General features: G+C 40.7%; 1 protein-coding gene across 1 annotated transcript in view; it reads right to left on the reverse strand.

Annotated features, from left to right (window-relative positions):
- LOC128657313 (oocyte zinc finger protein XlCOF7.1-like) overlaps window positions 1-24251 on the reverse strand; it is a 116828-nt gene that overhangs the window by 74906 nt on the left and 17671 nt on the right. Inside the window, exons 2-4 of the mRNA XM_053711607.1 lie at window positions 21907-22029; window positions 12432-12491; window positions 12080-12227 (exon numbers count right to left, since the gene is read on the reverse strand). Of these exons, the coding sequence (XP_053567582.1) occupies window positions 12080-12227; window positions 12432-12491; window positions 21907-21984 (286 nt within the window). The 5' untranslated portion in view covers window positions 21985-22029. The remainder of the gene's footprint in view (window positions 1-12079; window positions 12228-12431; window positions 12492-21906; window positions 22030-24251) is intronic.

Consider the following 24251-nt stretch of genomic DNA (forward strand, 5'->3'; position numbering starts at 1 on the left):
TACGGGGAAAGTCCACAGCTGTATTCATTACTTTTGAGAAATACAGAACCTGGCCACCAGGAGGAGGCATAGACACCCCAGCCAAAGCTTTAAATGCCTCCTCCACTTCCCTCATCCCACAGTCATTCTGCCAAGGGAAGAAGGAACAGTAGGAGAAATATCAGGGTGAAAAAGGTGCCAGAAGAACGAATAAAAAATAATTTAAGTCCGCCCCCAGAGAAAAACGTGCAGGGAGCTGTGGACTCTCCCCGTACAGAAGAAAAGAAAATGATCAGGTAAGCATAATTTAAGTTTTTCTTCTTAAAACGGGGAGAGTCCACAGCTGCATTCATTACTTTTGGGAAATCAATACCCAAGCTTATAGAGGACACTGAATGCAAACGGGCAGGAACAAAAATGCGGCCCATTCTGATGGCACCACAGCCTGAAACAACCCGGATTCCCGATAAAAAAAACTTCAACAGAAGCAGGAAAAAATAAAAATATGGAGAGAGGACAAGGTAACTTCCCAACGTTTAGAACCATAAGGATCCCAGTTAGAGGGCACTCTAAATTCTGGACTCCACTGAGCACAAAAACTTTGAAAACAGACAAAAGTCCCACTCTCCAGAAGCACACAAATGAAAACCTCTCCCTGAACAATGGCAAGGGAAACAACAAACAAACTCCCACACCACATTCTCCTTAACAGAAAGAAGGGAAGAATCAGATAAGAAGGTTCAAACGAACCTCCAGAAACAATCCCCGCAGATTCAAGGAGAGGCTGCAAGAGGACAAAGTCCCGTAGAGAATACACTACCGACGGAGAAGAGAGAAGAAGGAAAAATTCCAGGCCACCTCCTACATGGATCCAAAAGGAACCAATGAAAAGCCTTAACTATAACCGAAGTCCCAGAAGGACAAAAGAACAAAAAGGTAGAACAAGACTACCTTACCATAGACAGCTAACTAGCACAGAGAAACTGAACACCCGTAGGTCAGAAAACACCCCGGGAACAGAACAGGAACGGAATAGCAACATCCGGTGACGCCACAGGCTTTCATCGGTTAGGCATTCGGAATAACCGTCAAAACATAGTAACTAGCCAACCGAGTAGCTAGCAAACTTGCACCAGGACATTCCTGGAAAAGAACCAGAAAAAAACTCAGAAAACATGGCAGACCAACTCCCCCCCTACAAGAAAATGGGGTAAAGGAGGACAACACCCTGACCAATAAGGAAGAACCAACCACGAGTTCCTAAGGAAAAGAAGCAGGAAGAAGGCTCCGATACCCAGAGAGACTAACTCGGGATCCAGGATACCTAACCTCAGTACCCCTCAGAAACCTGAAGGTAGGGTACACTGCAGACAAAAGAAACCCTCGACCCACTGAACTCCTAGAGTCAGATGAGGAAAACTACTTCAGAAGGAGCCAACTTGATAGGCACAGTAGCCCAGATCCTTCCAAATAGAAGGAAAACGAAGAAAACCCAGGAATATTCCAGTAAAGAAATTCCCAGGAAAAATTTCCTCCATCTCCCCAGAAGAGAGAACAAGAACCGCCCCAGTAGGAACAAGGAGATTTCCCCAGAACCGGGAAAACAAGCCTGCCACTGAATGCCGGAGAAATGCAAGACTAATAAAATCTTGGAAACAGATCAGTCTGCTTCACATTAGCAGTTTGAGACTGTCGCATTAGCGAAGTTGTGAGTATGTACTCTGCCTATTGATCTGACTCTTTGAAATCCACTTCTATATGACGGATGATGTTCCTGAGTCTTGTGAGATGTCAAAGATAAGGCACTATCCTCAGTGTTAGCCTAGAATGATTGACTATGCAATCGGATTACACTTTATTATATACAACTACATCTTTTAACACTGGATTTGCTGGTTTCATCTGGGAGTCTATATGTGATCAGTGTGGGGAGCAGTTTTGATCTTACAAGCTTTTGCGGCAGGGCAGATCTAGACTACAGTTGTTGATTGAGAGTTTCATTTAAAAATATCTTTGCACTGTTTCTCTACGTTATGTTTTATCCCTTAAGATGATCTGCTCATATGCCACTGCTCTATTCCCACATCTCCATTTGACTTTTTTCCTGTGCGATCTTGCATTACAGCTAGCGCTGGAACTGTAGTAAGAGTAAATGTGTTATATACTTACAGTATCACAATATGACAATACATAGGAGATCATAATATTAGCAACTACCATATTTGTCAAAGGGTTTATAAGTTTGACTAAGTGCTCTGCAGCTTATCCTATTCGATATTGACCTATTCATATAACTGTTTTTCTCTCCCATTTACGTAATGATAATATTACCTTAGTTTATCACATATCAGGGTAATTCATATTTTGACCACTAGATGGCCATAACGATTTAGCAGATGGAGCCATGATAATCTCACGTTTTTTTTTTCTTTAGTCTTTAGAGGTATATTCTTACTTATAGTGGACACTTATGCTCCCATGGTGCAGTCCTTCCATACATCTTAAATGTCAGTTCTTGTTTAATAGCTACAAGCCACAAAAACATATATCTTAATTTTTAGGCTTAGAGATCAGACAAGCTAGTACACTATAGATACCAGTGGAAGTGTTTAAGAAGAGTAGTTGCTATTCCATTAGGTCTATACTCTCCTCACATTTCTTAAACGACTAATTGTGAGGGATACCTACTATTGGGCTTACTGCTATGGAGGGTTACAAACTAAACAGCTCACATATTCTTGGAAAGTCTGACTGGCTCTGAGGTGTAGTTAAGGCTATAAATGTGTCCCTTACCCATTTTCACTCCTAGCACCCCAAAATATGTGGGGAGGGGGGTTATTTGAAGATTAGGAGTGGGCTAGAATATAAGAAGCCTAGGTCAGAGATTCATTGAAGTAGCCAGCTGCCTATTAGCCATTTTCTTTGCTGAGATCATGTGTGCTTATATTTTATGTGTTAACATGTCTAGTACCATTGATAATCTGCTAATGTTGGTGTAATTTTGGACAAAACTATTACTAACAACTGTGTATTTTTTACATCTGTTCCTTGTATTCTGAAATTCATATTTCACTTTAGGCAAGCTAGTATAGTTTAACGGTCAAATAAGTTAGCATGTCTTGAAATCTAAACTACTCAAAGCACTTTAAAGATAGCTACAACATGTAAGCTAACATCTTTCTTGCTTGATAATTATTTCCAAGTGTATTCCCTACCTATTTGAATGTATATAGTTCAGCTACATTAAACTTTGATATCCTCCATTGCTCAGTAATGTTAGTGCTAAAGGTCCAAAAGAGGACTAAATGAATAATGGAGGATTAATACAGCAAATATTGAACACAGATAGTCGTTACCACAAACTTATAGTAAAATGAGGTTCTTTAGTTGAGACCCAAGAGTGGTCTCCTTATGTTTGAGAATTGCCTACTGATGTTGTTTATTTTCGTGTCTCTGATGGGTCCAAAAGTGGCCTCATGATTTCTATAGTAGGCATAAAATGTCATTGGCTAACAATTTGTATTCTAAGATCAGATATGTCATATAACATGTACTGGACATTCATTCTGATCTTTGCTAGATATGTAACTGGAAAATATTTTGATTCAAACTGTTCACATATATTTTATGTTTGTATGCCTTATTTTGAACCTTAATAAAAAAAATATTTAAAAAAAAAAAAAAAAAAAATCTTGGAAACAGAGTAACCAAAATGCCAAGTTAAAGACAAGGACTAGGTTAAAAGACCGGGCCCCCAAACCAGGTGCCGGATCAAGACCAAAAACCATACGGAACAACCACAAAGTTACCTGGAAATTAAATTTGCACCAAAGTTGATGCATGCCATACCCCCATGGGGTCTTGAACTCTGATCTCTCAAGAAGTATCCCAGTGGCTGTCCACTCAGACCAAAAGGGCCTCTAAGATAACACCCACAAAGTCCGAAGACAAAGGAAGGAGAGATCAGAACTTCAAGATTGAGAAAAAGAGACAGAGACAGTCTCTAAAAGATCCAGACTGGATCAACCCTTTAGAAAACCTACAGCTCAAGGAATTAACGATGAACGAGCATCTTAAAACTCCTATCGGTTGACAAGAAGAGAAACTGCATAACAATCCCCCAGATCCCCAAGTATATAGGACCAAAAATGGGGTACTGCAAGGACAAAAAACGGTCCCTAAGAACCTAGTCACGCAACCAGATGACCGAAAGTCGTACCACAAAAGGGCAAGGGAAGGCGAAAGCATATCAATCCTCAAGAAGAGGAAAGAAAACACTGGCGAAAGAGATCTGTTAGGTGTCCCCTTCAGGGGGTAAGTGTCAGTGCAGGCCAAAGCCTGGGGCCTAGTGTACCACCTGAGGCATATGTAGATTACCTGATAAGGGCCCCTTAGAATGACTCAGACCACGCAGCATTATGATCGAAAGCCAATTCTGTTTATTGCACAGTGCAAGCCTTTCTTATAGTGACATACAGGGTTAAGGGGATGACACGTTAGGACCGCGTCATCTTACACAGTTATACAGAGCAATTTACAAGGAAAAACTGGAACATGAGTTTCTCATAACAATATTTACAGAGTCATAACAAACTACCATCTGCAGAGACAACCAAGTGTCTAAAGCCTCTTGTTTACATTATCTTATTCTATCTTACTTCTAGGCATTAGGCCAGGGTACATTGGCAAGGCCGAATAGCTAAAGAAACTCATAACATGCATATAATTCTCACTGCATAATACCCCAGTATAATAAAGTCTATTCATTACAAAATGGCTGCGAGGAACAAGATGGCTGCGAAGAACAAGATGGCTGCCATCAGGTTCATATTACCCCTAACATACCATCCTTTTATTCTAACAGAATAACATAAAAATAGACAGGCATAGAAAATTAGTAAAGCCTTATATTATGGTAACAGAACTCTATAAGAATACTAAAGAGAAAAATATTTGCATGTCGTGATATACTTTTATAGGCTAATTGTCACTGCATATAGGTACAGTCCCTCCAATACCTTCCATCTATCCTCCAGCCCTCCCAAAACTACCGGTCTACCAGCACAGAGACCCAACCAGCCCCCCATCTACCCCCAAACAACGCTGCATCTTCTATCTCTCCACCTGCATTGCTAGCACCCCCCAATATGTCCAACAGTTCCTTTTCCACAGTAAAGCATGACATAGCAACAGCACAACTGTCTCTAGGTGGCCTCTGAATACTTTAAGAACAGTCTTTGTCCATTTGAGAGCGCTGCACCTTGACACTTTGCTATAATATAGTTCTCCAACAGTTCATTTGCAGTAGGGGTGCTTATCCACGGTTCTTCCGCAGGGAGATACTGGAAATCTGATGGTTTGTTCATGGGGTAGACAAGGCAACCAGTGGATACCCATGGCAAGCAGACACTCGAGTCACAGGGAGTCTAGGAAGCAAACAGAAACAGTACAGGATGAGTACACACCGCAATACAATCACAATTATGTCCAAATAAAACGTCACTTTCATCCTATGTCATTTAAAATCAAACAAAACATTGTTGATATATAATACAAACTAAATACATTGACATTTCTCAGAGAATAATTTACAACTTCTCTATACACTTTTAAATGATACTTCATGAATACTACGCAAGTGAAAACCTGTCAGACTTCCTCAAGGGCCTGAATGTTTATGCTCAAACTTATGCTAAGGCCTGCTCTGTTGTAAGAATGGAAAAAAGAAAACAGTCAATGAAAATAAATGAATTTCTTTACAATATCACTTTGAACTTCTAAAAAATAAAAGAACCTTGTGTTGCTTTATTCTGGATGGCTGCTATCTATAATGCTTATAATTCTCCAACCTAAATTCTCTCACACTCCTATATGAGGAAAGCATACAAACAGAACATCATTTAAAACTACAAGCTCTTTTAAAGGTAACCACATCTTTATGGTAAGAATTACTCTCTTTGACAAACATCAGGAATGACCAAATTCACTTTGCAGATACCATACTAATTAATAAAAGGGAAAAATACATTTGCTTTCATAAACTATAATTATGCTATTCCCTGAACAAACATTTCTCTGTATATTTACTATAAACTTCTAGCTTAGACGTGTCCTCCTTATGTTCTAAAGGGTGAAGGGTCTAAAATATTATGCTATGTTGCAGCATTTTCCTTAAACCTATTTTCTATACTCAGTGGGCCATTCAATAGAGTACAATACTGCAAAGTTCACAGTTACCTTTATCTAAAAAGTTACTATGTTAAGCACATAAACTACAATGTGCACTAATACCAATGAAGCATATGATTTCTTAGACCAAATATGATCAATAAAAATAAAACAAATACAAGAGAATACAAAACAAGCAATATAAGGAATAGGGTTAAAACAATACTCCCCTAATTTAATTGGTTGATCCTGTAACAGCATAACAGGACTTCCATATCGAGCGGTAAGGCACAGTCCAGAGAAGGATAGTCTTTATGTCCTGAAGACACACATCAGAGAAAACAGTCATGGATTACCCAGAGTCCAGTTCTGGGGCTGGTACCAGCATGCAAAGCAAAGAATGGATCCAAAGATAGTTCAGTAACTTTTTTTACTGCAGTATGATGGTTAAAACAAGCTTGACAAAAGGTCTTTCATCTTTATCTTTTCTTTCTTTAAAGGTTTACTTGCTTTCAATCTTTAATCTTTTGAAGAGTGCACTTATGGAATTTTGCCTGTACAGATTTTACCTAAATATGGAAACTCAAAAATAATTCAGTTAGTGTGTTTCAATCTCTGAAGACAGCATACTCTCATCCTGCAAATACAAATATAGTGTTAAGAACCACATAGAAAAATAAAACATTTTAGGCATCTGAAATTAACACAATAACATTGTACGAGAAGATTCAAAACGTTGTAGGTTCACCTCCTAAAAATAATCTCCTCCATTACATAAAGATATTCATCAATACTCATCAATACTTCCCCCATGTTTGCGTGAAACATCTCATGTGACACGCAAACACAAGATAACAAGAAACTAAACGATAAATCATGCACTCCACTCATGCAGAGACAATTCTCAATAGCAAGCAAAATGAAATACACTTCACAATTCAATATGCTGTCCACAAAAGAGAAAAACATAACAAACAATGAAAACCAATCGTTCTTGTCTTACACAAAACGAAACATTAGCTGCTGACACAAATTTCAAACAACTACAATTAACTTAGAATGCAACACATATTCTGACATTCGCTGAAATGCAACACACTCAGAACATGACAAACAATTAAAAACATCCACTATGTACAAAACTTTAATATCACACAAAGAAAGCAATCACAGCAGATGCCCAAGAAACTTAAGTTGCAGATTGCACAAATAAAATTGCGCTTATTTGGGAAAGATCAGATAACCACAGTAGCCACTGTTAAAGGGACATTCTAGGATAAATGAAAATTAATTATTCAGATAGGACTTTTAATTTTAACCAACCTTCCTAGATTAAACCAAACATAGGTAGGCTCATATGCTATTTTTTTTTTTTAAACCTTTGAGGACTGCCTCTTATCACAGGCTGTATAATTCTCATTACAACACCAAGAGACAGAATACACGTAAGCCATATAAATAAAACCAAAACTGTGAACAGATAAATTAGCTAGTTATATAAATGCAGTAGAATCAGATAAACTGTGCATCATTTGTTTTAGGGGTGTTTATTTCTAGACACCTTATAGACCACGGCTTAACTGTTAAGCAGCAATCAAAGTCATTGCAATAATAGTGGTAGACTATTTAATAACCAAATAACTATATATATTTTAAAGTGTCACTGAAATCACTTCATTAAATAATATCTCATTTATTTATTGAACGCAGTGGGGGTTATTTTAAATAACAAAGAGTTATATCTGTGAGATACAGTTTGACAGCCACAGAAATAAAATTATCATTTTTTAAGCTATATTCTATGACAGAATATAATATAAATACTTGTTTCTTTGTAGTGAGCAATTTATAGTTATCATTTTTTATAACATAGAACACCAGTACTGCCGCTTTAAATGTACAGTGCAAATTGTTCTCTCTGTAACAAAGCCAAAAAAAAACCAAAACATGCACAGTGTTATCAGTCTTTCTCAAGGATAGTAAGGCAAGCTCAAAGTTTCATTTCTACTTAAAGGAGAAACACTGTTTACTGCTTAAAAATATAAAATTCACACTAAAACGTGATAAAAGCTAATTAGTTTAACCACAACAAAATTATTGGATTTAACGTTTTATATAATTTGATATTCCCCATTCTGCAGTTGTCCAGCCAAATATAACAACCGTATATAACACAACAAAAAATAAGCTTTTGTACTAATACAATTTCTCCTTTAAATTAATCCCAATGATCCTTATAATAAAGAAAATGTATACTGACGTTCATTAAATAGCCTAAACAAGCATAAGCAGCATAAGAACGCACTCACAGTGGGATGCAGGCTAATTAAAGGGACATTTTAACCAAATTAAAAATAATCTTTAATTGAAACTGCTAACACAGTGAAATATACTAGTGTTAGGCTTACAGTAAACCTCATCGTCTTTTATGTAAATATTCCCTTAAATTCTCAGATGTTATACCAGTTTTCCTGTATCCCTTTAAATATTTTCACTCCTCTGTTTTTTCTTGTTTTTTTTTTTGTTTTTTTTCTGTCTGCTAGTCTCACGGATCCCTACACTAAAATTGTAGACAACTTATCACTTCAGTTTGCATTACAGAGAGAATTAAGTTATGCTGCAAAAAAATATCTGCTATCTGAACAGCAAATTTAAAATAAATATATACAAAGAAAGGTCTCTAAAAATATATTTAGCAAACTACTAATACAGGGTTATTGCACTGGTTCTTTAAATAAGAAAATGACAATTTTCTATTGCTCCGTCTACGCACTGAGCTCTGATTTTCCAGACAAATATAAGATAATATGCCGCTTGTGTAACAAGTCATGGACAATACATTAATAGCAACACCTTGTTACAGTGAACTGTCCCTTTAAGGACTTACCATTCATCACGCAAATTACATATGTATATCCTAACCATAATTTAGGCTGCTTGTATGATTTACCACACCAATTTCACCTCTGTACTGTAGCATGACCTGCAGATTAATTTACTTGCAACAAAAACGGACGCCCTTTTAGAAAAACTTTCAATTACAGCCTATAAATATATTTCATTGTGTGCACCCACGCCGTGCACAGACCTTACAAATACAACATACGTTAACCCATTAATCATACCAGAAACAGTTTCATATTTACCAGAGCGTGACAAAAAATAACACACACCATCGCACTTTCAAAGCCACTTTCAAAGCCGTTACTTCACTTGCAAAAACAATATCATATCTTTACATGCCGAACAACAATTATCACTTAAAACTAAAACTGCATATGAATACCACATACTTAAAACATGCTGGTGACTTTGAAATACAGTTACATAAAATAACATTACCAAATATCTTCTAAAAACGTCTGATTTCCCAGCAGAGAAACAGAAAGAAACATTATTACCCCTAACAAGATCTGAAATCGGACAATTAAATCCAAAAAGAGTACCAATAGGGGGCAATAATCGCCCCCTACACCATGTACTGGAGATCTCCATGCAGTCATCTGACCCTCCACACTCGGAAGGGAGGACTCTAGCTCCTGGTCAAAGACCTCTGGAACTACAACATACTGCTAAAGCAGAATTCGTAATCCCAGCAAATCACGTAAGCTATGCAAGGACCACTTAGTATCGAGTACGAACATCGGACGCCCCACCAAGATGAAATAATGCAGGACCAGCCTGATATCTAGGATAGAAGTGCCTCCTATATCTTGTAGAAACAAGAAAAAAACAAGCTTGTAACAAGAGGTAAGCAAACTAAGTACCCAAAACAGGGCCAGCCTGTTGCCAAGGATACAAAATGTCTGATATAACCTCAAAGAACAGAGTGAACAAGTACCCAACCAGGACCAGCCTGGTGACCAGAGTACAAATGCACTGTTCAAGGGCTAACTGAAAGATCTAAACCCTAGCAGGGCTAGACTAAACAGACAGACAACCTGCAGACAATATAAACTCTGAGGCTTAAACTTTGTCTCATTTCTTTTATGTGACTTCCGCAGGAAGCAACAACCATCGCGACCATAAATCGCTAGTATCAAAATCCCAGGAAAAAAAAAAGTCTCCTGAAAGGCTCTCGAGCTCCAGAAATAAAAGAAACACATCCTAATCGGATCAAAAGAAAGTAAGGCCGCATCCGCAGGTGAACGCCAAGAAAAGGAATAGAAGCACTAACAGGGCCAGCCTGTGAGAGACCTGATTTCTCAAGAGCTCAGAACTGGGAATAGATACTAAAGAAAGACAATTAGGAGTATGATCCACATCCCTCCACTCGTCTAGCGCTGTTCGCCATCAGAATCAGAAGATTGAGGATTCGGAGGCAAATGAAGACTGAAATCCTCCAAAGCCTCCAGTACCTGCCTTAGCAGTACACGCAGGCACATCAGACTGAATCTAAAAGCAAAATTAATCCCCCGGTGGGGCATTTGAAGGCCCCGATCCTGACGGATGTACCACTAAAGCCTCAGAAGGAACCGCTCTCCCAGAAAAGGCCCGTCTCACCTGGCGCCCCCAGGAAAAGAGGACACGGATAAGCTCTACGCTTGCCCTCAAAAATTTGTAAAATGCGTCAACGGCACCAATATGGCCATGTACAACCGAGCAGCAACCTCTGGTGGAAAGAAACCTCCTTCCGGAGAAGGGGTAATGGTATTTGGGACAACTGCCTGTGTAGAAACAGAAAAATCCATGGAACGCACCTCACGGGACACAGAATCCTCAGAGGTGGACGGCTCATTGGTCTCTAAAATCATGCCAGAGGGAGAGAAGAGCACTCTATTACGGAATACGGAACATAAATGATTGGGCTGGATTACCCGGGCCTCCATACAATCTAGGCAGGTAACAGAATCTGAATCCGTGAAATCCTACTCAGAAAAATCAGAATCCTCCATAACTTGACCGGGCAAATTTGGACAAAAATAACTGGCACCTCACACCCCCATTGGCTGGGGCACTCACCACCTCCTATGACCCAGACAAGTAGAGAACAGACCCTCTCCACCGACAATCGGGCAAGGATATGGAAATGAGGAACGAAAGCGTGACCACTCCCGGTCATGAGGTGCAACCCACAGGCCAAGGTAAAGTGTGCCAGTCCCATCAAGAACTGCGTAGCTCTAAAATCCTATATGTTCCGCAAAGGCCATGAGCCCCACTATCACTACACAAAAGCAGACAGAATCACATAACAAACATGAATAAAGTCCCCCAGTGTTCAATAACCCCGCTCAGGAGATATTAACCCTAGATTCCTTAAAGATATAGGAGTCCCACTGAGAACCTATGTTCTATCATTACATTAAATTCCCACAGAAAAAGGAAAATGAAATGATCTTACCGGAATCTATGTCGTGGAACAGGAACACGGTCCTTCAAGTTTGACAGATAGTAGCATTGCTTCTGACATGGACTTGTGCGAACAAAGCAGGCAGCGAAACTCGTCAACGCTGATTGCTTATGGAGCGATTAATATGAGTCGGGATGGTTTCAAGAAAGTCTCTCCCTGCATCTCCGGACTCTAACTTTTATCCATGCTCTCACTGAGAGGCTGACAGGACTACGTAAAACTCCAGTCCCATCTCGAAGCGTACTACCCTCCATAAGAGACTACTCTGTAATCTTCCGACACTTCTCTGCCAACCTCCTGTGACTAAAGGCAAAGAATGACTGGGGGATGAGGGAAGTGGGGGAGGTATTTAAGCCTTTGGCTGGGGTGTCTTTGCATCCTCCTGGTGGCCAGGTTCTGTATTTCCCAAAAGTAATGAATGCAGCTATGGACTCTCCCCGTTTTAAGAAGAAAAACTAGTTTATAATCAGACAGCTCTTAAAATCACACATGACGGATTCACTGTAGATTTACTCTCTGTCAGTCATGTCAGTAGTGTACGTGCATTTCCTGAGTGAGATATTTATTACAACACAGCATTACCTGAGCTCTCATTTCCTGTGATCTCCATAGTACTTAGTGCTTGGTGGGTCTCCATCATGACGTCCTTGTAAAGCTCCTCGTGTCCCTCTATATACTCCCACTCTTCCATAGAGAAATACACAGCAACATCATCACACTTTATAGGCACCTGAAACACACACAACCCATTCAGCGCTGACACAGGGACTGGTTCTGTCACACACTTTTACTGACAGAGCCAGGGTAATGTTACTGAGAACATACAGAGACACAGACAGAAGGTAGCAAATACACACAGGGTCAGATGGGTCAGTAAATGGAGTCACTGTGCCCTGATGCTGCTATAATGTCCCATTCCCCCAGCAGTACTCACCTCTCCACTCAGCTGTTGAATGCTGCTGTGGGAGGGCCTCTTCTTCACAATGGTGTATTCCTATAATATGTATGAAAAAGATCATCAGACTCAATTTGCCTGAACTAACAAGTTCTTTTTTACTTCTCTCGATCATCACAAAACATATAAATAAATAAAATATAGTGGATAATTTTGTGAGACCTCTAAGGATAAAAGCTGCTAAAGACTGAGGACATGAGCTCAGGAATATAGACCGCTGGATCATTTGAGAGGGTGTGATGGGGAGGGAGTTGAGCCCTTGATTGATAGGAGGTTCCTTCGGTGCTGGGGTCCCTTGGGTATTAAGGCTTTTTTTGTAGTTGGGGTCATGCAGAGGGGCCTTTAGGTTCTGGAGGAAGTTTTTGCTGTAGAGGTCATGCAGTAGGGCTTTGTATGCTTGGGATTTTTCTTTATGGTGGGAGGGGTCTTGGGTGTTCAGATTATTGTTTTGCAGCAGCAGCAGAGGGTTGTGCAGGGGGCCCTGGGTGCTGGGGGAGGATTTGTAGTGGAGGGTTGTGCAGGTGAGTAAGCTTAAAGAGAAATTTACTTGAAAAAAGAAAGATATGACAGTGTAATACACTATCAATACAAGACAGGGAATAAAGCAGTCTTTTAATGAATTATAATATAGCCAAAAAGAGCCCTGAGGAAGTCCCGAAAGACATTGGGGATGAAACACGTGTAGGCTGCATCACGTGTGAGTCACATACGTCATGTACGAGTTTGGAGAACTTGTCTCTGCTTGCTAAGCTCACCGATGATCCTGCTGACCCACGATAATGGTAAACTCCGGCACCTAGGTATGAGAGCGTTTTAATATCATAACACTGTGTGCACTTTCATTGAGGAAGGATTGCAAAAGTATTTGCCACTTACCGCCCAACTGTGATTTCTTATTTGCCTGCCTGCCTGCCTTTAATTGACAGTATACTCTCAGCTCCACCTGAACTGGTTTTATAAGAAATATGCTGGAGTGTTGGAATGCATGAATGCTGCTTTTACTATACTAACACCTGAAGCTTTGCATTATCCACGTAGGTGTCATGAAAATTGTGGCTCTATACGGCTTAGTCTATTGATAAATGTCATAAGGAATATCATTAATGCTGTGCAAATACCTCACATTTTGAAGCATTGGAATAACTTTGTTCATTACAGCTTTTGGGAACATTTGCTATCAAGCCCCACCTTGCTTATGTGCTCTCTGCTTCACTTGCATGTTGCTTCTTATGCACGAGTAAACTTGTGTATTCCTTAAGTAATGATTAACACATCAGTTGCTGGATCATATATATATATATTATATAGGGTTAAATTGTATATAGAGCCACTTATTGTGCATATTGATGCTTGTTGCCGTATTGACCATATTATTTTGCTCCACAGTCCGTTAAGAGCAATTGATATTGAAGTGAGCATCTATTTAATTTTAGGGAGAGTGGGGGACTGCATAGATCCTAGTGAGTTCCATGAGAGCATATACCCTCTAATACAGGTGGGGCTGCCCTCTGGACAGGTGTTACAGGAACCTTACATCCCCTTCAATTACGATTTCCTAGTGACGTCACTTTTCACATTTTATTAAGTGTGTATTATTTTTTATTTGTATGTATTATTTGCATACTTTTGTTTTTCAATTATTTGTTTGCTTTTGGTGTATGGTTCCTTTCTGTTGGAAAATATCTCTCATTTTTGTAATAATTATCCTATACTGAATGGGATTTTTACAAAACATTTTTGGCTATATTGTAATTCATTAAAAGAGTGCTTGATTCCCTGTCTTTTATTGATAGTGTATTACACTGTCATATCTTTCTTTTTTCAAGTAAATACTGTATATGTGTGTATGGGTCTGCACCATTCCTTTTAAAAAGGACGCAAAATATATATAGCTATTTAAACAATAGTTTTGATTTCTCACTTCCCTCCTTTTTTTGCATATACTGTAAGCTTAAAGAGAAAGTCTACTTTATTTTATTTATTATTTAAAAAGATAGATAACGCCTTTACTACCCATTCCCCAGATTTGAATAACCAACAATGTAATATTTATAAATATTTTAACAGCATCATAGTACAAGTCCATGTGTGAAATATAGATAACATTGTGCTCACTCCTGTGGAGTTATGCAGGAACCAGCACTAGTTGGCTAAAAGGCAAGTTTGTAAAAAGCACAGAGATAAGGGGCAGTCTGCAGAGGCTTAGATACAGATAATGATAAAGCAAAAAGTATATTAGTATAACAGTGATGGTTATGCAAAACTGGTGAATGGGTAATAAAGAGATTATCTATCTTTTTAAACAATAACAATTTTCAAGTAGCCTGTCCCTTTTAAAAGGGACACTCAAGTCAAAATAAACCTTTATGATTCAGATAGAGCATGCAGTTTTAAGACACTTTCCAATTTACATTATCAAATTTTGCACAAACTTTTCTCTTGTTAAGTGTAGTCAGTCCACGGGTCATCCATTACTTATGGGATTATATCTCCTTCCCAACAGGAAGTTGCAAGAGGATCACCCAAGCAGAGCTGCTATATAGCTCCTCCCCTCACATGTCATACCCAGTCATTCTCTTGCAACTCAACATAGATAGGTCGTTGTGAGAGGTCTGTGGTGTTTTTTTAAACTTAGTTTATGTCTTCAATCAAAAGTTTGTTATTTTAAATGGCACCGGAGTGTGCTGTTTGTTCTCAGGCAGTATTAGAAGAAGAATCTGCCTGCGTTTTCTATGATCTTAGCAGAAGTAACTAAGATCCACTGGCTGTTTCTCACACATTCTGAGGAGTGAGGTAACTTCAGAAAGGGGAATAGCATGCGGGGCCCCCCTGCAAACGAGGTATGTGCAGTAAATTATTTTTCTAAGGAATGGAATTGACTAGAAAATACTGCTGTTACCAATGTAATGTAAGTACAGCCTTGAATGCAGTGGTAGCGACTGGTATTAGGCTGATGAGAGTACGTGCACTGAAGTATTTTTCTAGGGAATGGAATTTGTCTAAGAAAATACTGTTAATGCTGAAGTAATGTTTGAGCCTTAACTGCAGTAAAAGCGACTGGTAACAGGCTTATTAATAACACTTCATAATCTTTTAATGTTCAAAACGTTTACTGGCATGTTAATCGTTTTTTGTGAGGTACTTGGTGATAAAACTTATTGGGGCATGATTTTTCCACATGGCTAACGTTTATTTCTGCATAGAAACAGTTAACTGAGATTTCCCACTGTTGTAATATGAGTGGGAGGGGCCTATTTTAGCGCTTTTTTGCGCAGTAAAAATTCAGTCACAGTCTTCCTACTTCATCCTCCATGATACAGGACGTCCCTAGAGAGCTCAGGGGTCTTCAAAATTCATTTTGAGGGAGGTAATCAGTCACAGCAGACCTGTGACAGTGTGTTTGACTGTGATAAAAACGTTATTTGTTAAATTGATATCCGTTTTTGAGTATTAAGGGGTTAATCATCCATTTGCTGGTGGGTGCAATCCTTTGCTAATTTAATACATTTACTGTGAAATTTTGGTTGCTATAACTGATTTGGTTCATTGTTATTTCAACTGTGACAGCTTTTTGTGCTTCTTAAAGGCGCAGTAGCGTTTTTTATATTGCTTGTAAATTTATTTGAAAGTATTTTCCAAGCTTGCTAGTCTCATTGCTAGTCTGTTTAAACATGTCTGACACAGATGAATCTGTTTGTTCACTATGTTTGAAGGCCAATGTGGAGCCCCATAGAAATTTGTGTACTAAATGCATTGATGTCACTTTAAATAAAAGTCAATCTTTACATGTAAAGAAATTATCACCAGACAACGAGGGGGAAGTTATGCCGACTAACTCTCCTCACGTGTCAGTACCTTCGCCTCCCGCTCAGGAGGTGCGTGATATTGTGGCGCCAAGTACATCAGAGAGGCCCATACAAATCACTTTGCAAGACATGGCTACTGTTATGACCGAAGTATTATCTAAATTGCCAGAATTAAGAGGCAAGCGCTATTCCTCGGGGTTAAAGACAGAGCGCGCTGATGATGGGAGAGCCATGTCTGATACTGCGTCACAATTGCAGAACATGAGGACGGAGAGCTTCATTCTGTGGGTGACGGATCTGATCCAGGGAGACTGGATTCAGAGATTTCTCATTTTAAATTTAAGCTTGAAAACCTCCGCGTACTGCTAGGGGAGGTATTAGCAGCTCTGAATGATTGTAACACGGTTGCAATTCCAGAGAAATTATGTAGGCTGGATAGATACTATGCGGTACCGGTGTGTACTGACGTTTTTCCTATACCTAAGAGGCTTACAGAGATTATTAGCAAGGAGTGGGATAGGCCCGGTGTGCCCTTTTCCCCCCCTCCTATATTTAGGAAAATGTTTCCAATAGACGCCACCACACGGGACTTATGGCAGACGGTCCCAAAGGTGGAGGGAGCAGTTTCTACGTTGGCTAAGCGTACCACTATCCCTAAGGTGGAGGATAGTTGTGCTTTTTCAGATCCAATGGATAAAAAATTACAAGGTTACCTTCAGAAAATTTTTGTTCAACAAGGTTTTATCTTACAGCCCCTTGCATGCATTGCGTCTGTCACTGCTGCTGCGGCATTCTGGTTTGAGTCTCTGGAAGAGGCCATTCGCACAGCTCCATTGGATGAGATTATGAACAAGCTCAAAGCACTTAAGCTAGCTAACGCATTTGTTTCTGATGCTGTTGTACATTTAACCAAATTAACGGCTAAGAACTCTGGTTTCGCCATCCAAGCGCGCAGAGCGCTATGGCTTAAATCATGGTCAGCTGACGTGACTTCTAAATCTAAATTGCTTAATATTCCTTTCAAAGGGCAGACCTTATTCGGGCCCGGCTTGAAAGAAATTATTGCTGACATTACTGGGGGTAAGGGTCATACTCTTCCTCAGGACAAGGCCAAATCAAAGGCCAAACAGTCTAATTTTCGTGCCTTTCGTAACTTCAAGGCAGGAGCAGCATCAACTTCCTCCGCTCCAAAACAGGAAGGAACTGTTGCTCGTTACAGACAGGGCTGGAAAGCTAACCAGTCCTGGAACAAGGGCAAGCAGGCCAGAAAACCTGCTTCTGCCCCTAAGACAGCATGAAGTGAGGGCCCCCTATCCGGAAACGGATCTAGTGGGGGGCAGACTATCTCTCTTCGCCCAGGCTTGGGCAAGAGATGTCCAGGATCCCTGGGCATTGGAGATCATATCTCAGGGATATCTTCTGCACTTCAAAGCTTCTCCTCCACAAGGGAGATTTCATCTTTCAAGGTTATCAGCAAACCAAATAAAGAAAGAGGAGTTTCTACGCTGTGTACAAGACCTCTTATTAATGGGGGTGATCCACCCAGTTCCGCGGACGGAACAAGGACAAGGATTTTACTCAAATCTGTTTGTGGTCCCCAAGAAAGAGGGAACCTTCAGACCAATCTTGGATTCCTAAGAGTTCCATCATTCAAAATGGAAACTATTCGAACCATCCTACCCATGATCCAAGAGGGTCAATACATGACCACAGTGGACTTAAAGGATGCCTACCTTCACATACCGATTCACAAAGATCATTATCGGTACCTAAGATTTGCCTTTCTAGACAGGCATTACCAGTTTGTAGCTCTTCCCTTCGGGTTAGCTACGGCCCCGAGAATCTTTACAAAGGTTCTGGGCTCTCTTCTGGCGGTACTAAGACCGCGAGGCATAGAGGTGGCTCCGTACCTAGACGACATTCTGATACAAGCGTCAAGTTTTCAAATTGCCAAGTCTCACACAGAGATAGTTCTGGCGTTTCTGAGGTTGCATGGGTGGAAGGTGAACGTGGAAAAGAGTTCTCTATTACCACTCACAAGGGTTCCCTTCCTAGGGACTCTTATAGATTCTATAGAGATGAAAATTTACCTGACGGAGTCCAGGTTATTAAAGCTTCAAAATACTTGCCGTGCCCTTCATTCCATTCCACACCCGTCAGTAGCTCAGTGCATGGAAGTAATCGGCTTAATGGTTGCGGCAATGGACATAGTACCATTTGCGCGCCTGCATCTCAGACCACTGCAATTGTGCATGCTCAGTCAGTGGAATGGGGATTACTCAGATTTGTCCCCTCTACTAAATCTGGATCAAGAGACCAGAGATTCTCTTCTATGGTGGATTTCTCGGCCCCATCTGTCCAAAGGGATGACCTTTCGCAGGCCAGATTGGACGATTGTAACAACAGACGCCAGCCTTCTAGGTTGGGGCGCAGTCTGGAATTCCCTGAAGGCTCAGGGATCATGGACTCAGGAGGAGAAACTCCTCCCAATAAATATTCTGGAATTAAGAGCAATATTCAATGCTCTTCTAGCTTGGCCTCAGTTAGCAACTCTGAGGTTCATCAGATTTCAGTCGGACAACATAACGACTGTTGCTTACATCAACCTTCAAGGGGGAACCAGGAGTTCCCTAGCGTTGTTGGAAGTCTCAAAGATAATTCGCTGGGCAGAGTCTCACTCTTGCCACCTGTCAGCGATCTACATCCCAGGCGTGGAGAACTGGGAGGCGGATTTCCTAAGTCGCCAGACTTTTCATCCGGGGGAGTGGGAACTTCATCCGGAGGTCTTCGCTCAACTGATTCATCGTTGGGGCAAACCAGATCTGGATCTCATGGCGTCTCGCCAGAACGCCAAGCTTCCTTGTTACGGATCCAGATCCAGGGACCCGGGAGCGGCGCTGATAGATGCTCTGACAGCCCCTTGGGTCTTCAACATGGCTTATGTGTTTCCACCATTCCCGATGCTGCCTCAACTGATTGCCAAGATCAAACAGGAGAGAGCATCGGTGATTTTGGTAGCGCCTGCGTGGCCACGCAGGACCTGGTATGCAGACCTAGTGGACATGTCGTCCTGTCCACCATGGTCTCTGCCTCTGAGGCAGGACCTTCTAATTCAGGGTCCTTTCAACCATTCAAATCTAATTTCTCTGAGACTGACTGCATGGAGATTGAACGCTTGATTCTATCAAAGCGTGGCTTCTCGGAGTCGGTTATTGATACTTTAATACAGGCTCGGAAACCTGTTACCAGAAAAATTTACCATAAGATATGGCGTAAATATTTATATTGGTGCGAATCCAAGAGTTACTCATGGAGTAAGGTTAGGATTCCTAGGATATTGTCTTTTCTACAAGAGGGTTTAGAAAAGGGCTTATCTGCTAGTTCGTTAAAGGGACAGATTTCGGCTCTGTCTATTCTTCTACACAAACGTCTGGCAGAAGTTCCAGATGTTCAGGCTTTTTGTCAGGCTTTGGCTAGGATTAAGCCTGTGTTTAAGACTGTTGCTCCGCCGTGGAGCTTAAACTTAGTTCTTAACGTTTTGCAAGGTGTTCCATTTGAACCCCTTCATTCCATTGATATCAAGCTGTTATCTTGGAAAGTTCTGTTTTTGATGGCTATTTCCTCGGCTCGAAGAGTCTCTGAGTTATCTGCCTTACATTGTGATTCTCCTTATCTAATTTTTCATTCAGACAAGGTAGTTCTGCGTACTAAACCTGGGTTCTTACCTAAGGTAGTCTCTAACAGGAATATCAATCAAGAGATTGTTGTTCCATCTTTGTGTCCTAACCCTTCTTCAAAGAAGGAACGACTTTTGCATAATCTGGACGTTGTCCGTGCCCTGAAGTTCTATTTGCAGGCAACTAAAGATTTTCGTCAAACTTCTTCTCTGTTTGTCGTTTACTCTGGACAGAGGAGAGGTCAAAAGGCTTCGGCTACCTCTCTCTCCTTTTGGCTTCGTAGCATAATACGTTTAGCCTATGAGACTGCTGGACAGCAGCCTCCTGAAAGAATTACAGCTCATTCCACTAGAGCTGTGGCTTCCACCTGGGCCTTTAAGAATGAGGCCTCTGTTGAACAGATTTGCAAGGCTGCAACTTGGTCTTCACTTCACACTTTTTCGAAATTTTACAAATTTGACACTTTTGCTTCTTCGGAGGCTATTTTTGGGAGAAAGGTTCTTCAGGCAGTGGTTCCTTCCGTTTAAAGTTCCTGCCTTGTCCCTCCCATCATCCGTGTACTTTTGCTTTGGTATTGGTATCCCATAAGTAATGGATGACCCGTGGACTGACTACACTTAACAAGAGAAAACATAATTTATGCTTACCTGATAAATTTATTTCTCTTGTAGTGTAGTCAGTCCACGGCCCGCCCTGTCTTTAAGGCAGGTTTAAATTTTAATTAAACTCCAGTCACCACTGCACCCTATGGTTTCTCCTTTCTCGTCTTGTTTCGGTCGAATGACTGGATATGACATGTGAGGGGAGGAGCTATATAGACGCTCTGCTTGGGTGATCCTCTTGCAACTTCCTGTTGGGAAGGAGATATAATCCCATAAGTAATGGATGACCCGTGGACTGACTACACTACAAGAGAAATAAATTTATCAGGTAAGCATAAATTATGTTTTTATATACACTCTTTCTAGGGAACAAGATCCTACTGAGCATGTGCACATGTTCACAGGGTAAACGTATACTAGTCTGTGATTGGCTGATGTCTGTCACATGATACAGGGGCCGGCAAAATGGGAGAAAAAAATACAATTGTCAGGAAAAAATCTGTTTATTTGAAATTCAGAGTAGGTGTTATTACTTTGTCTTTTTATTATGCACTTGTTAATTATGCAATTCTACTGCATTGAGTGGTCCTTTAAGTTAGTGTTAGTGAGATGGTCTGGTTAGGGTTTGTCAGATGGTCTGGGTGAGCTGAAACTAGGGTTAGTGAGATAGTCTGGTTGAGCAGAAGTTAGGGTATGTGAGATGGTCTGGGTGAGATAAAGTTAGGGTTAGTGAGATGGTCTGGGTGAGATAAAGTTAGGGTTAGTGAGATGCTCTGGGTGACATGAAGTTGAGTGTTAGTGAGATGGTCTGGGTGAGATGAAGTTAGGGTTAGTGAGATGGTCTGGGTGAGATGAAGTTGAGTGTTAGTGAGATGGTCTGGGTGAGATGAAGTTAGGGTTAGTTAGATGGTCTGGGTGAGATGAAGTTAGGGTTAGTGAGATGGTTTGGATGAGATGAAGTTAGGGTTAGTGAGATGATCTGGGTAAACTTAAAGTGAAGGTAAACTTTGATGAATGAAAGCTTGCTTTTTTAAAAATACTATTAAAAACAGGGGCACTTTCATTAATCAAAGTTTAGAAAGCAGCCGTTTTGATTAAAAACTTACCTTTGTTCTTCTCACAGCCAGAGGAGCTTCCCCCACCTGGAGATCCTCTCTTCACACGTCATCAATGACTAATCCGGCTTCCTCCGATCACGGCTTTCCCCAGAGGGGAGTCATTGCCTGAGGCTATGCCGTGATTGGAGGAAGCTTTCATTCATCAAAGTTTACCTTCACTTTAAGTTATGGTTAGTAAGATAGCTCTGGTGTATCAGAAGCGGTACAATAAAAAGGACCAGTGTCACATGACATTACCCAGTAGCTCTCACCTCTCCGGTCAGCAGGCAGATGATGCCCAGGGCCTGACTCAGGAACTGCTCTGCTATTTGCTTCCTGTATTTGTTCATCTTGTTCTTTGTCAGTGACTGAGACAGATGCTATAAATGTGACACCTGCAAGAAGAAAGGAAGATGGTTAACGTGAGAGATCAGAAATAATCACAGCTCTTCCTGTATTTTTATTATGGTAAAGAGATGATTATGTGATACTAGGCGATAAGCTTGCCCAGAGGGCAGTCTATTTTTTTAAATTGAGGTTTGCAGAAGATTTTGCAGGAAATTAAAATCCACCATGGGCAAGGAATGTGGATAACCTTCTGCATACTGTCCTAATTTTTTTTTTTTTAAAGGGATACTAATACCAAATTTTCCTTTCACGATTCAGATAGAGCATGCAATTTTAAGCAACTTTCTAATTTACTGTACTCCTATTATCAAATTTTGGACAGCACTTGTTTATTTGTGCTGTCCAATCAGCAAGGACAACCCAGGTTGTGAACCAAAAATGGGCTAGCTTCTAAACTTACATTCTTGCTTTTCAAATAAAGATAGCAAGAGAATGAAGAAAATTTGATATATAGGAGTAAATTAGAAAGTTGCTTAAAATTGCATGCATCTCAATCATGAAAGAAAAAATGTAGGTTCAGTGTCCCTTTAAGCTACAGATGTAGCGACACCCTATTTGGACAGATTGCTGTCCTAAATATATAAAAAAATATTTTTTATATATAGTGTATATATAATTAAGCTACAGGTGTAGCAGCACCCTATTTGGTCAGTCTGCTTTTATATAAATATTTAAGCTACAGGTGTAGCAACACCTGTCCTAAATATATCCAAAATATTTTATATTATATTAAATATATATATTTTATATATATATTTAAGCTACAGGTGTAGCGACACCCTATTTAGATGGACTGCTATCCTAAATATATACAAAATTGCTGCCAGGGCCACCACTAGAAATTTTGGGGGCCCTGACTTAACCATTGATCAGCAACCCCCCCCCCCCCTTTGACATGTGCAATTTTTGACCAAGTGACTAAAACATATATGCACTATATTCTTAAGTGTAGTCAAACTGAAACACACACTCACACATAGGGATTCACATATAGACACTCTAGCAGCCACGCAAAGAAACACACAAACACACTCAGACACAGACACCCAAACAGATACTCAGCACTTGTTTACATTGACCTGACAAGTAATGAGGTAGACTACAGTTTTGTCAAAAAAGAAGATTTACAAAACAAAATATGGAGTTTTGATTATCTTTTTGTCAAGGACGATGCCAACTTAATGATGACAACACCATGCAGTGGCTGAAAGGAAGGGCCCTGAACTGCCTAAACAATAATTGAAATCTATCTATTCTATCTATCGGGTACTTATAGAGCGCAAACTAATCACCTGTGAGGGTCTCTAGGCGCTAAGGGAAAGGGGATAGGAGAAGGGGGGGGGGGATGGGCCTTCAGTCGAAGAGCCAGGTTTTGAGGTCATTTCTAAACTTTTATAAGGGAGGTGGATTGGTTGGCCGATCAGAGTTGTCTGGCGGGGGTGTAGAAATGTACGCAATGGTTGATGTATTCGGGTCCGATGTTGTGTAGGGCCTTGAAAGCGTGGGTAAGGAGCTTGAAGGTGATTCTCTTGTTGATGGGGAGCCAGTGAAGGTTCCTTATGTGTTCGGTGATGTGGTATTGGAGAGGGATGTCAAGTTTGAGTCTGGCTGAGGCGTTCTGGATACGTTGGAGTCTCTTTTGGAGTTTGATGGTGGAGCCGGTGTAGAGTGCGTTGCCGTAGTCTAACCGGCTGCTGATGAGGGCGTGGGTGACTGTTTTCTTGATTTCGGTAGGGATCCACTTGAAGATTTTTCGTAGCAGGTGGAAAATGTGGAGGAATGTTGAGTTGATGGCATTGATTTGTCGGTCCATGGAGAGTGAGGAGTCCAGGATGAAGCCTAGATTTCGTACGTGGTCGGTTGGGGTTGGAGGGTGACCGAGGGCTGTGGGCCACCAGGAGTTGTCCCATGCGGATTTATTGGGTCCGAGGAGGAGGACTTCAGTTTTGTCTGTGTTCATTTTGAGCCAGTTGTCCTTCATCCAGGCGTCGACTGCTGTCAGGCCTTCGTGGACGTTTATTTTTGGTGGTGGTGGGATCTCGGGTGAGTGAGATGATTAACTGGGTGTCGTCAGCGTAGGAGATGATGTTGAGGTTGTGGCGTTGGACGATGGCGGCGAGAGGGGCCATGTAGATGTTGAAGAGGGTGGGGCTCAGCGAAGAGCCTTGCGGTACACTGCAGTTGACTAGTGTAGGTTTGGAGGAGAAAG

The sequence above is a fragment of the Bombina bombina genome, chromosome 4 (genome assembly GCF_027579735.1).
Source record: "Bombina bombina isolate aBomBom1 chromosome 4, aBomBom1.pri, whole genome shotgun sequence".
Lineage (NCBI taxonomy): Eukaryota > Metazoa > Chordata > Amphibia > Anura > Bombinatoridae > Bombina > Bombina bombina.